The sequence below is a fragment of the Drosophila serrata genome, unplaced genomic scaffold (genome assembly GCF_035046125.1).
Source record: "Drosophila serrata isolate PLE 108 unplaced genomic scaffold, ASM3504612v1 contig_362, whole genome shotgun sequence".
NCBI lineage: Eukaryota > Metazoa > Arthropoda > Insecta > Diptera > Drosophilidae > Drosophila > Drosophila serrata.
Window position 1 is genome coordinate 1,342,661 of NW_028257260.1, and position 15,675 is coordinate 1,358,335.

Here is a 15,675-nt window from a genome sequence, read left to right on the forward strand (position 1 = left end):
ACACAGCTTAAAGAAAGCGTGCTATGATACCTTTTCGTTTTTAATTTGTGGTGAGATCTTGAGATTCAGGATCCAGGTCCTCTTTAAGGGATTTTCTTGTATAATGAAATACAAAAAGCCATAGCCAACATGGCACTTCGAAGATTAAATACTAATAAATTTAACAGAGTTTAAAAAAAGCGGACTATGATACCTCTAAGTTTTTTAATTTCTAAGGAGATCTTGAGATCTAGGATCCTGTTTTTTAAAAGGATTTTCTTATATCACTTGAAATTTTTAATTTCCAATGTGATCTTGGGATCAAGGATCCAGGTTCTTTAAAGGACTTTCTTATATCACTTGAAATTTTTAATTTCCAATGTGATCTTGAGATCAAGGATCCAGGTTCTTTAAAGGACTTTCTTCTATCACTTATATAATAAAACAAAACTCTATTAATATCGTTGAATAATTAACTTAGCAAAGAAACAGCAGCTCGACTTCATTACGATTGTCTTTGTTTCGAATTCCTGAAAAACTAAAAACTAAAAACTAATCATTTTAATTTATTTAATTTATTTTTTTGCCTAGTACCTCCCACTAACACTTTATCTTTGTGCTTTTTCTATTTCTTTTTAGCAGTTATCGGCATGCCACGCCCCCATGAGGCGTAGCAACAGGAGCTACAAGAAGAAGCGTAAATAAATATGATTAAGCTTAAGGATATATAATAAAAGAAGCGAGAGGAGAAGGCAAGGGGAAAGTTCAAATGAAATAACGCAATATAAAACATAAATAACTGAGAAAAGTACCCCGAAGAAGAGGAGCGAGAAGAAGAAGTGCAAGGAAGCACGCAACAGGGACGAAGGACGAAGAACGAAGGACCCAGGCCAAGAAGGTGAAGCATATACACTTGGCGGATAGAGTCGCAGAGAAGATTCGAAAAGGACACCGACTAGAAGAGACTACGGAGACAATACGGAGCAGGAGCAGGACCTGCAGCAGGAGCAGGACTTGGAGCAGGAGCAGGAGCAGGAGCAGGACTTGGAGCTGAAGCTGGAGCAGCAGCCGGACTAGAGAGAATCGAGCTCAATTACGCCGCCAAACTGTCGTGTCAGCAACAACGTGAAATGTGCAATTCCTGGCTGCTGCTCATAATTGCGCTCTCCGTTGTCGTCTGCCTGTGGAACTCGCAACAAACCGAAACATCCAAATCATGCCCAGCCGAGTGCATCTGCTTGTCCCAGACTCAAGTAAGCTTAACAATCTACTTGTACTCCTAAAGGCCGGGGCCGGGTTTGGGTCGAGGGAGTAGGCGGGCGAATATTCCTGGAATAATCCTGGGGAGTGGCAAAATCCTAGCCACAGTTGCACAGTGGAAGTGATTTTTCAAATAATTATGTTGATATTACAATACTTTTATGAGCTATTCTTAGAAAATAATTCAATATATTCCCTTTTAAAATCCTGACAATCTTTGTCTAAAGATTTATCAATATTTTTATATGCCAAATATATGAAAAATATTATATGAAAATGATAACAAAAAATACGAAAAATTACAAACATCATAACTAAGTCAAAAAAGCTTTAATTTCGAATCGGAAAGCGTTTCTATATTAGTTTTTGGTAGGTTAACAAAACTGCATACCTTGTTTTCAAATTCAATTTTCAAATTTAAACAATTTTTATGATGTAACTCCTCATAAAACTTTTCAAAATTTCGAAAAAAAAAAATACATTTTTGACGGACATGTCTAGATCGATTCTTCCTTTGATGCTGATCAAGAATATATGTAAATTATAGGCTCAGAAATGACTCCTTTTCAAGGCTCTTGACTAGAATTATAACCTAATTATTATATATACAAATAAGAAATTAACCAAGTTAAACCAAGGTCCAATTGAACAATATCAAACCGAACAAGTTTAATAGGTTCTTCTTTCCAAAAGAACCTAAATGCAAAAGCTTATATACATATTTTAAGCGGGCTTAAATACAAGAGGGACTCAGCATGGATTACCATGATTTCCAGTTGCACTTCCCCAGTTTTTCCTAGTGGTGACTCCACAGTGCAATGGAGGTCCTTGAAGGAGATGCAATGGTATGCAGAACCCAGCGCCATCATCATCATCAGCAGCTCCAGAAGTGGCAGCAGTCAAAGGCAAACGCAGCCAAAGGACAAGCTGGGTAGCTGGAGCCGGAGAAAATGAAACAGAAGCTGGTAGAATCGGGAACAGCAGATGAGGATCTCTTGGGGATGTGGTGGTCAGGCCAGGCACTGGCCACAGCTGCTCCCGGCCTCGTCGGCACAGTGATGAGCACAAAAATTAAATCGAAAATGCAGGCAAATGGTTATTTTCCTTTTGTTTTTTCCCCCCCTGCCTCTCGTCTCGTCTGTCCGTTTGAGTTTCCCTTCCCCCAACCTCCATCTACGTCCTTTTTGTGGCACGCCCCCACTCTGCCGCCAGCCTCTGCACATTTTTGTGTGTAGCCCGTAGCCCGCAATTCAATTGTGTCCCGCGAGAGTTTTGGAGCACGCTTAATGGGCATCCTTATTACCAGTGGGAACTTGGCATCGTCATTTCCAGCAAATTGAGAACTTAAGTGATTTCATTATTCCAGATTATGGACAATGCAATGATTTACTCAGCGTTCTCTCGTTCTACATTCTCCATTCTCAATTCTTCAGTATTTTTTTATTCTCTGCTGCATCCCTTTTGCCACAGTTGACTGTATTTAAGATGCGAAATTAGTTCAGTTCAGGCCTCGCGAAAGGTAACAAAAGTGTAGCATACTTTTTTGGGGTCAGCCTGGGCGCCCTCCATTCCTTTTCTTCCCCTTCCCCCCGGAATGCCAGTTAAAGTTCAGCGAACAAGGACTTTTTAACCGTGTCGCCCGCCAACTTCGCGACTGTAAAAGCACGGCAACGAAAAATTTCCTTAAATCGAACAACGCCACCGAAACGGAACAGAACAGACCCGAAACAGAATCAAAAACAGAAGCTGGAGTAGGAGCAGGACCTCGACCAGGAGCAGGAGCAGGAGCAGGACTTGAAGCAAAAGGCAGAAACAGAAACAGAACGTAACGGAACTGAGGCAACAATAACAATTCCGGCGAGGTAGCCAAGAATCCTGGGCGGAAGAGAGAGTGAATGCCGAAAGAAAGGAAACTTTTAATTCGTTCATTTAAAAAGGTGAAGCGTATGAAAATTGTGCAAATGTAACGCAAGAAGTGCAGCCAAGCTGGGGAAGGGGAGAGGAGGGGGAAGGAGGATTTGCTTGTGGGGAGAGGGTAGGGTGTGACCAGGAAGAAAGGACACTGGGCGGGGTCAAGAGAAACGTGACAAGCGATGGACAGTTATGCCACCTTTTTTTGGATAAGAAAGTACATAGAAGGACATGCTGAAGAAAACAAGTTACAAGGAAAGAAAAGGGAAATAAATAAAAATAGAATTTGAAGCAAATATATTTAGTATATATATTAAATAATCAAACAATAAACAGTTGAAAAACTGTGAAAGTTGCTGAAAGAAAATCAGACTACAACTTCCTGGACTTGTCTTCTGACAAAATCGATTTGGCATTTAGTCTTATTGATTTTCTTTAAGAATTCATAAAAAAAGAGTTCCTTAAAGTATATAAATAATCTGAAATTTAAAATAAAAAAACATAAATATATCTTAAATTCAATTATACTTCCTAATGAGTAAGGAAATCCTTAACTTATCTCCTTTCCCAGTACCCTACCATCACAAATAATTTCTCCAAGTGCACGTCTAGGCAAGTTGCAGGACCGGGAAATCCTTGGCCGGAAAACGCACACATCAGCACATAATAGTTATAAAAAATGAAGGCACATAGCAAAATGGCCAAAGACGCGAACCAAGACGGAAAGATGGCCAACAAAACAATGCTAGACAAGAGGGGGCCGCCGCCTGTGGGTACTCCACTCCGGCGAGAAGAATTCGATTTAATTTTATTTTCAGCAATAAAGCCACAAATTCAATTTTCGCGCCACGCATCAAACGAAGTCGCGCCCTCCTCCTCCTCCTCCACCGCCGACTCATCTTGGGATCTCGAGGGCCGCCCGCCTACGAATGGCGTCCGATCTGATTGCCCCAACGGCTGTCAGTTGCCATGACGGAGGTATCAATGGCGCCCACGGGGAGGAGGAGGAGGAGGCCACCAGGACACCAGGAGGATTCGTGGCGATGTCATAAAGCAAGAAAACACAAACTGATTAAGAGCGAAAACCTTTGATGAGTCCACAGACAAAGACAACCTATGACGATGCGATGATGCGACGGTGACGGTTGAATGGATGTCACATCAAAAGGTGGCCCAAGAGGACAAGAGGGGTATCAGGGATGAGGCAGGGAGGAAAAGTTCTAAATTATAGAATACAATGGGGTTGATGCTGGGTAAAGGTATATGCAAAATTCAAGTGGAGTTGATGGGTTGAAAGTCTAAATAGACTAAAGTTAGTGAGGTATTAATATGGGTAGAAATTATATAAACTTGTGTCTAAACAAGTCATATCTCTAAAGTAATAGAGATTATATAGTGTTGGGAAGAAAATCCCTTATTATAAGTTTAAAAACATATGAAATAATCATTTCCGACCCTATATCTTTGAATCCTTGGTAATCCCATTAATGAAAACCCCCTTTTTGTATCTTTTACAGGTGCTCTGTAACACGGGCGGCCTCGAGCAGATCCCACTGCGCCAGCTTCCGGCAACGGTGGAGAATCTGGCGCTGACCAAGAACAACTTTCCCATCATTAAGCCGGATTCATTTGCCGGTTTGCGGGCTCTCAAGAAGCTCTCACTGGACGGTAACAACATAACGCGTATCAAGCAGTTTGCATTCCGAGGGCTGCCCCGGCTGAAGGAGCTCTCCATTCAGTATACACCACTGCAGACGGTGGCTCAGTTCGCTTTTGCCGGTTTGCAGAATCTCTCCACCATCCTGCTGAGCCACAATCAGATCCAACGGATCGAGGGTAATGCCTTTGCGGGCACTTCCAACATCAAGCTGATCCTGCTGACCAACAATCCGTTGATTCGCATCGATAGCTCGGCATTTTCCAGCCTCACGAACGTGGGACATTTGATCCTGCCATCGGGCATTCGAAGCATTGAGCAGGACGCCTTCTTCGGCATGGACACTGTGGGTTTGCTGAAACTCGCCTATATGGATCTCAAGGAGGTGGCACCCTTCACCTTCCGAGGTCTGTCCAATGTCCTGTTGCTAACGCTGCAGGAATCCGATCTTGGGGTGATCTGTGCAGATGCCTTTACTGGCTTGACCCAGGTGGAAACACTGCAGGTGCTCAATAACAAAATCGATTCAATCGAGGAGCTTAACTTTACCAGCACAGCGGCCATCAAGCATTTGAAATTCTTTGGCAACCATGTCCTGGAGACGCCCGATCCGAATGCCATCATTGTGGACGGCGTGGAGCATTTGCAGCTGGTGAGCAATCACTTTCCCTGCGGCTGTCACATTCACACACTGCTCGATGGACCCCTGGCCGAGGGAGCACACAATTTGAGTGATTTCCTGCAGAAGAACTACTGCATCTCACCGCTGGAGGTTAATGGTCGTGTGATGTCCGAGCTGGATATTGACTCCATTGGACGCTGTTCCGATCAGTTGACCAAGGGTAACCTGGGCAGTTCGGCGGCATCGCTGGCACTGGGCCTCAACTCGATGCTTTTGATAGCGGTGGCCAGTTGTGCGGAGTGGCGTCATGTGAGACTCCTGGCCAATCGGCTGGCCCAGCTCCTGGGACATGTGGCATGGCGGCGTCGTCGGAAACGGCGCAAAGGCAACTAGGCGGCAACTGCCGGAGGACCAACTCCAGGTGAGTTTTTATTACTTGTATTTCTCTGATTATTTATTTATTTTGCCAGTCAGAGGCAAGTCTAGTCTAGAGCGTAAATCAGGCGACACCTGAATCCTGGGATCCTTCTGGTCCCAGCTCCTCCCTGCCAAATGGAAAACGCTTTCAATGGCCTCTCATCTTTAAATGCAATCGCAAACATGGTCAGCAGAGTGTTTAGTCATCGTCATAAGTATTCCACGCAGTCCGAAATCCCCCCTGAACCCCCAAAACCGAAACTGAAACCAATTGAACTGCTCGAAGGCTGCAGTGCAGCCAACATCGAATCCCGGATACAGTTTCATTGTGGAGCGCTTTAAGTGTGTGTTCCAAAGAGGGACGAAGGAGACGAAGGATGACTGGGGATGGTGGCCGCCTGCCTGGCGGGTTAGCATACAAAACGAAAACGGAAATTACAAATTCTATTCACTCGCCCGACTGTGGCACTCTAATTCGTAGCCGGAGCCATTCAGCCCCCAGTCCACACCGAATTTTCCGGGGCAAGCAACCCCCAGGCTTCGCCTAACCCATTTAGCCTTGCAGTCGACCAGACGGAGCAACTTTGATGGAGACGTCTCTGGGTCTGGGTATGGGTTCGGGTTCGAGCTCGGGTCTGGGTCCCGGGTCCCGGGTCCCGAGTCCTTGGGTGCAAGCAGGGGGCTAGGCTATTCTTTAGCCGCTTATCGCAAAGGATTTAGATTTATCTAACTTGATTATGAGGCCCGGTCCGCCTGGTAGTTCAGAGCAAAGCAGCGCCACTCCTGGTTCGGGGTCTAAAACAAATGCCCAGAGAAATCATTGAAGGAAATTAAAACTTTGTTTACTTTCAAGTCCCTCCTCGACGGCATAAGAAGGAGAATGAACTTCGAGTGCCGACTACGAGCTTGAAGTCCGAGTGGGAATGTGAATCAGTATCCGAATCTGAATCCAAGACCAGAGTCCGAGGGGTGGCCAAAGTTAAACATTAAAAAAACAAAAAAAAGGAATTGTCCGGCTTAGGACATTTTTCAGCTCTCCTTGTGTTTGCATTGGCATTTGCATTGGAGCTGCTGCTGCTCCTTGCTGGCCACATTAGATGGCCTATTCACTTAATCAGGTTGGTTTCTTCTTCTTTTTTTGGTGTGGCTAATTGAAGGGCAGTCTTCCACATCCATTTCCGCTTCCTCTATCACTTCCGCTTCCGCTTTCGGCCCGGAGGCTGAGTCCTCTTAAAGACTTAAAGTCCGGGCAAAAAAGTATGTAGCCAGCAACAGGGACGTGCAATTGTCGCCAACATTCGTGTCCCAGTGGCCAGTGGCTCTGGCGATGTGGCCGGCTTAACACGTTCCCATTTCACTGCCACGCCCCCAGGACTGACTCTTGCCCCCTTTGGGGAGGTCCTGGTGTAGGCGCACTTTGCTCTTTGCCGCTCAGCCCTCGTCCGCAGATCGTTAACTTAATTGTTCCGCTTGAAATCCGAAAACTGCCAACGCCATTGTTGCGACTGATAGTCGTGAATGGCTGTGACCACGCCCCTTTGGTCCAACTCAATGCCCATGTCCAGTGGCACACTGGAGAAGGAGCCGGAGCCGGAGCAGGAGCAGGAGCAGGAGCAGGAGAAACAGCAACAGAAACAGGAACAGGAATGCAATAAAATTGGCGTGACTAACTCGGCTTTGCGAGCGATGCGAGCATTGCAGATGAGCTGAGCTAAGCCCGAGGCTGAGCACTCGGATTGGGGCAGATGGAACGTGGGAGGGATGCGGATGAGCCAGGATGCGGCTGACACACAGAAGGGCGCAAGTCGTGCGTGCCTTGGACAGCGTTGATGCTGTCATGCAATCAGCAAATAGGCGACCGCAGCAAAAGTCGCGTAATTAACGCGGGGCCAACATGACCACTAGAGTTTGGCATTAGGAGGGAATGCTCCTTCCCCCCCTTCACTATATATGAAGTACATATGTATAGTGCATATACATATGTATATCCCAGTTGCCCGATTTAGCATTTCCCCATTCAGAAAGCTTAAATTGGGGTCCCCGCCGAATCAACCAGGGTCCCTGCGTCCGTCCAGCCATCCTTCGTCCTGCTGCAAGGCTGTGATAAATGTTCCCGGACAACCCGGACCAAAAGCAAACATGGGAAAGTGAAGGGCGATAAATAAAATCAGCGACGACGATGCTGTAAAAACGTGGGGCGGAAAGTGAAATGCAATTGAGAGAGAGTTGCAAATTGAAAAGACTAGATTAGAGGGCGACGATTCCTGGTCCTGATTCCCATTCTGGTGATGGTGCTGGGTAGGAATGGAACCCCGAGCAGATTGTCCTGAGTAAGTGTTCCTGGCTATCGATTACATCCGCATTGCATTGCCAGGGGTTGCAAAACGCTTTGGTTAACTTGCGTCATTAACGAAGGGATTAGAAAGGAGCACCGATGGTGGTGATTAAGCTTGACCAAAGGTGGAGCTAGCTTTTGGATTTTCCACAATTTGTTTAGGGGAAATAGGTTGTTACTGCTTCTTAAATTCAATTAAGTTTCAGTTTCTGTAACTCATAAGTACTTAACTTCCTAAGAACTCTAGAGAAGCCTTATCAAGGCCTATGCATATGTCTCCCATCACATCTTGAGTTTCCCCACATTAACCACACTTCATTCATGTGAACATTATGCCCAAGAACCCTTCCGGAATAATCCTTTTCGAAAAGTCATTACTCCATCATCCTTATCTACCCCCCATTAAGGTATCGCTGGATGCTTCCAAGCAGTCAGTGGCTAATCGGCGACTCCATCTGGATCATTGCTTACTCATCATATGCAAAGGTCCCCCCGGTCTCTGGGCCATAGCCCATCAACCATTAGACCAAAGCCAACCCTTCCTCCGTCCTCTATCCTTCAGCCAACGCAGAAATCTCTGGCAAATTACCAGCGACATAAATTAGAGTCCAACCACAATGGATACAAGACTGCCTCCGTTGGCTCCCACTGTATTTGCGAGTATCTCTGCTGGGTGTGTGGAGGATGAGGATGAGAATGAGAATGAGGATGAGGCTGGGGAGTGACTGTGGTGGCTGGTGGGTTGTCCTGAAATATGACAACGGCCAGTGGCGGGTTAAGCGACGTCCATTTGCGTGTCACAGGGCATTTTTATACTTCTTTGCCTGGTTGCAAATTTATTGAGCTAATACAAAATTTAATCAGCCTCCATTCCGACTCCTTGGCTCACTCTCTCTCTCTCTCTCTCACTTTGTACTTTTTCCTTTCCTCTGCATTATCAGACTCGACTGGACCATAAATAACTAGGGGGTTGCAGATCCAAGTGTAGGTCCAAGGTCGGGGTCGGTGTCCCAACAGCTGGCGGCGAAAAAGGATTGCCAATGGTCCTTACACTTCATTTAAAGTCAAGGAGTCGCACATAAATTTCCATGCACATAATTAAACGACCAAATGACAAAGCAAAATCGTTAAGCCGAGGTCAAAGCGAAGCGAAATCAGGTTGGGGTTTCGTGTTCGTGTTGGTCCTTACAGCAAGGATACGAGTATGAGGGAGACAGAGAGAGAGAGAGGTAGCTAAAATCTAATAAAATATGCAGCAGGCAGCAGATGATCCCAGCCTCCTGCCTGCTAATTTTGTGTGCGTATGTGTGTGTGTTTATCTAATAACAAAAATTATGAAAATCTATGTGGGTGTCCTGTCAATTAATGTCGCCCGTAATGAGTCCAATGGCACCCGGCACACACACGGGGCGTATGAGCAATGCGGGCCAAGGGAATAGTTTGAGGTTTGAACATGGAGAATAGGGAATTCCCCCACCAAAAAAAAAAAAAACATTAAAACCCTCATTTAAATGTTATTTGCTAGACTTTACTCTCTTAATCAATTCGGCTAATTTCTGGCCAGCCAAGACAAGAAAGACTTGCTCGACTTTATATCCATTCACCATTCTCCCCCTGTCAGACGCGAAATTGAAGCAGGAGTTGAGACTTGGGGAGGCACTGTAAAGGTAGATCCAACCCAGTCAAGGAGCAAAGGAACAACTTTATCGACGCGATTTTGGCCGCCAAGACTGAGACTGAGACTGAGGCTGAGATTGCGACTGACATCGAAGTCGGAGGCGAAGGCCGAGGCAAAAATGCTTAAGTAAGCTTAGTGAGTTGAGCACACACAGGCAGAGGAGTAGCACCCACACCCAAAAACCGAAAACTCCAACCCCCCCATAAAGCATTTCTACACATGTGCGCCCTTTCTGTATGCCACAATGAACCTGCTGCTGTGCAGAGTAGAAGGTAGAACATTGGGCCTGGCTCAACAATTTAAAAGTTAAAAACTTTGCTGCTGCCTTTAAAGCCTTTAAGTATTTTAATTATGTAGGATTTCAGTTCCTGTTCCCAGCTACGAAGCTACCCTGTTGAGGCTCATGGCCTAAAGCCCAGCAAAATTTGTAGATGTCAGTTTCGGGGTGGAGTGGCTGGGAGTGCTGGGAGGCTGACTGCCAACTAATTGAAAAATCGCCTATGCCCGAGGCTTGACTTTGTCTCAGTTGCCAAACTTTTCAGTGGGCTAAAAACCGGAGGCTAACAGCGGCAAGGAGATGCGAGTGCGTGATGCGTGATGCTGATGCGAATGCGGATGCGGATGTGGAGATGTGATGTGAGATCCGAGATGCCAGCGAGCTGTCACCGGAAACTGATGTGACACATGCAAATCACATGAGCCAGGCTCTCCGAACGGCCAGGAGGTACGGCTAAGTGCTTTGGCTGTCAGGCGGGTCCGATCATAGCACGGTTCACTCGCAAGTCGACAGGAGACAGAGATCATCATCGTCGTAGCATCAGGAGCAGGAGCAGCAGAAGCAGAAGCCAACCCAGTGTGTCCTGGCCCATTCACATTCGCATCAACAACATGCTCTTCATGCTCTTGAGTCGGCAATATAAATCAAATCAAAAGCACAAACAAGCCGCGAGTGTGTACACAATTCAAGTAAACTCCGCAGAGAGATTGCCATGGCCGAAAATTCAAGGAAGAGGCCAAGGAGCAAGGAGCTGGGAGTAGGGAGCAGGGAACGATTCGGTCCAGGGACGAACGACAGACCGACCGACAGACATTCAACTGGGACATAAATCAAGGCGCCGCCAACTTTGCACTGCACTTGCCCGACGACCAGGAACAGGGCCGGGGGCCAGGAGCAGGACAGATCCAGGACACAGCCAGGACACAGCACTACATACAGATGTCAGGGGAGATGAAGGCCGCACACAGATATATCCGCACATATAGATATACGATATATACGATAGATAGGCATGTAAGTGCACTCGAATGTTGCTTGTTGCGATGATGACATCGTCATCATCAACCTCGTCCTCGTCCTAGTCCCGACCTGGCTAGGAGTCGGAAAATGCTGTGTTGAACATCAATCTGCTTGAGCTATGACAACGAAGCGTTTTATTGTTGTAAACACACACAAACAGGGAAAGAGGAGTTGGGTGGGATGAATGTATAAAAATTGCGAATGTCCTTCAAGAGAGCTCAACTAGTTGGGGACCCTGTGAGCTGGCAATTCAACGAGCTAAACGGGGTTCGCTTCTCAAGTTTTTCGACTGAGCAGTTTGTTTATTACTTGACAAGTTGCGTTTCGAATCTGTTTTAAGGCATCTCCAGCCGAAAGTCAGGGCTACTGCCCTCGAACTTCAAACCAAAGTTCTTGGCCTCAAACTTAAAGCAGAAGGAAAATGGTAAGGGTAACTCTGTTAGTGAACTTTTCCTAATCTTACCAAAGGACCTTTTAACTTTCGGTTTCACGTGGGGTTAACGCAGATGCTAAAGTTTTATTAAGCAGTGATTGGAAATAAAAACGTACATATTATTTTAAATATAAGAAATTAGAATAGAAATGAATGTATGAGAAGTTGTTTGTTAAAAAGAATGGCTTGCAAATATTTATCGATACGTGCTGTACATCCGTTTCCGTTTCATTTCTCATGGTTTCAAAAGGAAGCACCGAGCAAACCAATCGGAAATTAGATTTACAATATTTTTTCTATATCATAACGTATACCGATCAGTCTAAAATATATATTTTTTATGTTTCTTTTCAGATAACTGCAGTCTGCAAGTCAAGATCATCATGGAAGCAAAAGCTAATTGAATTTAATCCTTAGCCAAAGTCTGTCTCCATCAACATTTCCATTTCCATTGAATTCCCTTCGATTCTCGACTGCCAGGGTATCTGTCTTCAACTATATACATATAAATAAATACACTTATATATACGAATAGTTTCGTGTATATGGATATGTGTGGCATATATAGTAAAAAGCAACAAATTGTCAAATGTAAAACGCTGCAGTTTTGCTATCCGCATGCAAAATCTGAAATCTGAGAGAGAGTCTGATGCCATTCCGCCAGCCGCTGCCACCTAAAAAACCCAAGTACCCCAGCCCCCAACCTGGGCATACCGCCATTCTGCACCGAAAAAATGCTGAACCCTGGGCTAATCCTGCAACCAGGATACACTGGATACTGCATCCTGCATATCCTGGGGCCCTAAGGGCGTTCCGTTACGTTTTGTTTGTTAGTTGTTTACGTTTCTCTGTTGCCATTTCGGTTTCTGTTTGCGTTAAATGCGGAATGTAAAATGTGAAATACGAAAATGCGAAATACGAATTGCGAATTGCAGAAATTGTGACTTTCGTTAAGCGAAAATGCAAAATGCGGACTGCGGATTGAGTACTAAATTATTATATCGAATTTCGAGTCAAATGTGTGTAAATCATAAAGTGCGCACATATGGATGGCGACATAGACAAAATCCGATTTAAGCGCATTTAAGCATATGTATTTGTATTTGTATTTGTATATGTGACTGTGGAATCTATATAAACCTAGCTATATATATATACCATATGTACATGTGTGTGTGTGTATGGAACACAACAATTTTTTTTTTTATCATAGTTGATAGTTCATAAATAACTGGGAAAATTTATTGGCCAATTAATAAAGATGCAATTTATACATTCATCTATATATATTTATCAATAAATATATATGTGAAAATAAGCAAGCAAACAAAGAGCGAAAAAAAAAAACAGAAACATCTGCATTACCTAGCCAGATGGATATAGTGTATACATGGATATATGCATAGCAGTCTAGTCAATTAATGCCACAGTACAGTATCTTGTATCTTTGTATCTACGATAGTTAATCTAAAAACAGAAAACGAGCAAACGGAAACGGCATTTGTACTTATTTTATAAAATCAAGTGAAAGAAAAAAAGAACTATACGACGAGTACACACAACTATTATTATTATATGGATAAATATGTGATATAACGTTTGCGATGAACTCACAGATCCAAATAAAAAAAAGAAGGGGGTCTCGTCGGCGGTGCAGAGAATACCGATCCTCGACGATTTCCGCACTGTACATATCAGGGGTTACAGGTGGTGAACTCTTATCAATTACTAACTTGCTTAGCTAAATTATAAAGAAAAGGGAAAATAAGAAGAAGAAAAACTATTGAAAAAGACAAAACTATAATTAACCAAATTGTACATTTTGTAGCCAAGTCTGTCAGGTTTGCCACAGAAATCGCCAAAGATTTCAAATCGCTTGAAATGTGGTCCAAAAAAGTATGCTACAAAATGTTATGCCAAGTAACTTTTCTGGTATTCTCGTTTTGCAATATATCATTCCATCTTTTTAATTAATTCTAAATCTAGAGCGATTTCTGTGGCAGCTCCTGTATAACTTTAAGTATGATATTCGATTTAAAACTGAAATAACTTTAAAAAAAAAACCGTTCTCTCTCGGTGCACGCGAAAGTACATATCTGTGTTTGTCTGCGCGCATGTGTGTGTGTGTATGTTCGTATCTTTGTATCCTTGTAACTCAGTATCCCCACTGAAGCCCAGGCGAATTGTTAGTCCAATTAGATGTGTTAACGAGCGAAAACCAGGCGAGAACAAACACGCAATCCACATGCTGACCATTCGGCACAAAACTATATCAGGATTGCCACCGGAATCCTATGGTGAAATGAAATCTTTTTTTTTCAGAAGGTCTCTAAAATGTAAAGGAAAGATAAACTTCCTCTGGCGAATTCTGTGGCATTCCTAATTTCTACAAACGCAAACAAACTATATACATATTAACATACTTATAGATATCGGTGATTCATTTTTTTTTTTTGTAACCCATTAAATGATAAATGCTATAAGAATTCCCCCTCTCTAATCGAAAAGAAATAATAATACTTATAGAGCAATATCGATTGTTAATACTGCGATACCGACTTCGATTAATTGTAAAATAGCATAATTGTGTGAGCCACAATATCATTATTTTTTGTCTAAAATAGTAAAAGGAAGAGCGATCATAAGCGTATTGCATTATTTCACTATATATAGTAATGTTAACTGTAGGCTAAATATGAGATATACAGGTGCATAACGATAACGATAAACGATACCAAGCTACAAAAGAGAACTAAATGAAAACGAAAAACGAGAGCGAAAGGAAAGAGTGAAAGCGACAGCGAAACTGAAACAAGAACAAACAAACAAAAAAGACGAACTAAGACCCATGAAAAATTGAAAATATTATAAAAATAATACTAATAATCAAACCTACTATCGATGAAGAAGCCAAATAAAAACGAATGAGCAAAATACAAAAAAAAAACAAAACATAATAAATTCAAAAGCCAAGCCAAAGGATTATTTATTTTGGGCGGGGACTCGCAAGTTCGCAGTAAGTAGGCGTGGTCGAAGGAGGCCATACTGGCGGGACTGCTTTCAATAAATCAAGCATTGGCGCATCCCAGATGCTCTTCTTTGCCACGCTGGCCAAAGCTTAAGGTCCATCCTTCCTGCCACCCAACTCCCGACGCCCGCCTCCTTTCCACTTCCTACATCCTACATCCTACTTCCTCTTTGTCTTTTTTTTATTTTTTTCATTTTTTTTTATTTGGAACATCGCCTCGGCTCCTTCCCCATTTTATGTTTCTTGTTCCGCTTTGCTAGTTTTTTATTTATATGCCGCAAAAGCCTTAAATGCGTCACCAGCAGCAACAACAGCAGCAGCGGCAGTGGCGCGAAGGGAAAGGACTCCCGGCGCGAGGATACACAGCAATTTCAGCAACAATAATAAATATCGCGAGTCAACCGCAGCCACAGCAAAATGCAAAAAGAAAAAATAATAATATAAAAAATAAGCAAAAAAAAAGTTACTGAAAGCGAAAACAAAAACTGCAAAAAGCAGGAGCAGCGCACAAAACACATACGCTGTCGTTTGGGACGGAGGAGGGGCTGGTGTATCCTTCCCCAAAAAGGACACCCCTGCGAAGACAAATGTATGTATGCATAAGTCGCCAGCGCAGTATCTGCAGAAATGATTTCGCCCAGCGTTTACCACAGTCCAAACCTTGGAATACAGTGCCAGCCGAAAGTCTGTGCACGCAGAGAAATTTGCCTTCAAATTCTTAATCAATAAAGAATCCTATCCTATTCAGTTTTATTAATTATAAATTATTTACTTGTATGCGATCAAGCCTTATGTTTTCCGATAATTGTAACAGAATTAGTCACAAACCGAGGTTGTCTTCACAGCTTTTTTATCACAGGTTTTTTTAGGATATATTTTATATTTTACTTTTATATTTTCAAACTTTAACATTTTATGAATTTTTGACAATTTTGATGATTTTTCCCCTTACTATATTTTGAAAAAATTTGTTAAATTTGTTGTTAAATCTTAAGATTTAGATTTTCATTGTAAATCAAAATATATTTGACTATTATTATTATACCTACAAGAAATTC

General features: G+C 43.3%; 1 protein-coding gene across 4 annotated transcripts in view; it reads left to right on the top strand.

The window, feature by feature from the left end:
• Nucleotides 1-14,562, top strand: part of LOC110179098 (uncharacterized) — a 28,825-nt gene extending 14,263 nt beyond the window's left edge. For 2 of the 4 annotated variants that reach the window (XM_020946483.2, XM_086839079.1), the window contains exons 3-5: nt 619-1,232; nt 4,668-5,850; nt 11,944-14,562. In XM_020946483.2, coding sequence (XP_020802142.1) covers nt 1,110-1,232; nt 4,668-5,822 — 1,278 coding nt within the window. In that variant the 5' untranslated portion in view covers nt 619-1,109 and the 3' untranslated portion in view covers nt 5,823-5,850; nt 11,944-14,562. The remainder of the gene's footprint in view (nt 1-618; nt 1,233-4,667; nt 5,851-11,943) is intronic. The other 2 variants (XM_020946485.2, XM_086839080.1) reach the window with 1 other exon arrangement.
• Nucleotides 14,563-15,675: the final 1,113 nt, after the last annotated feature.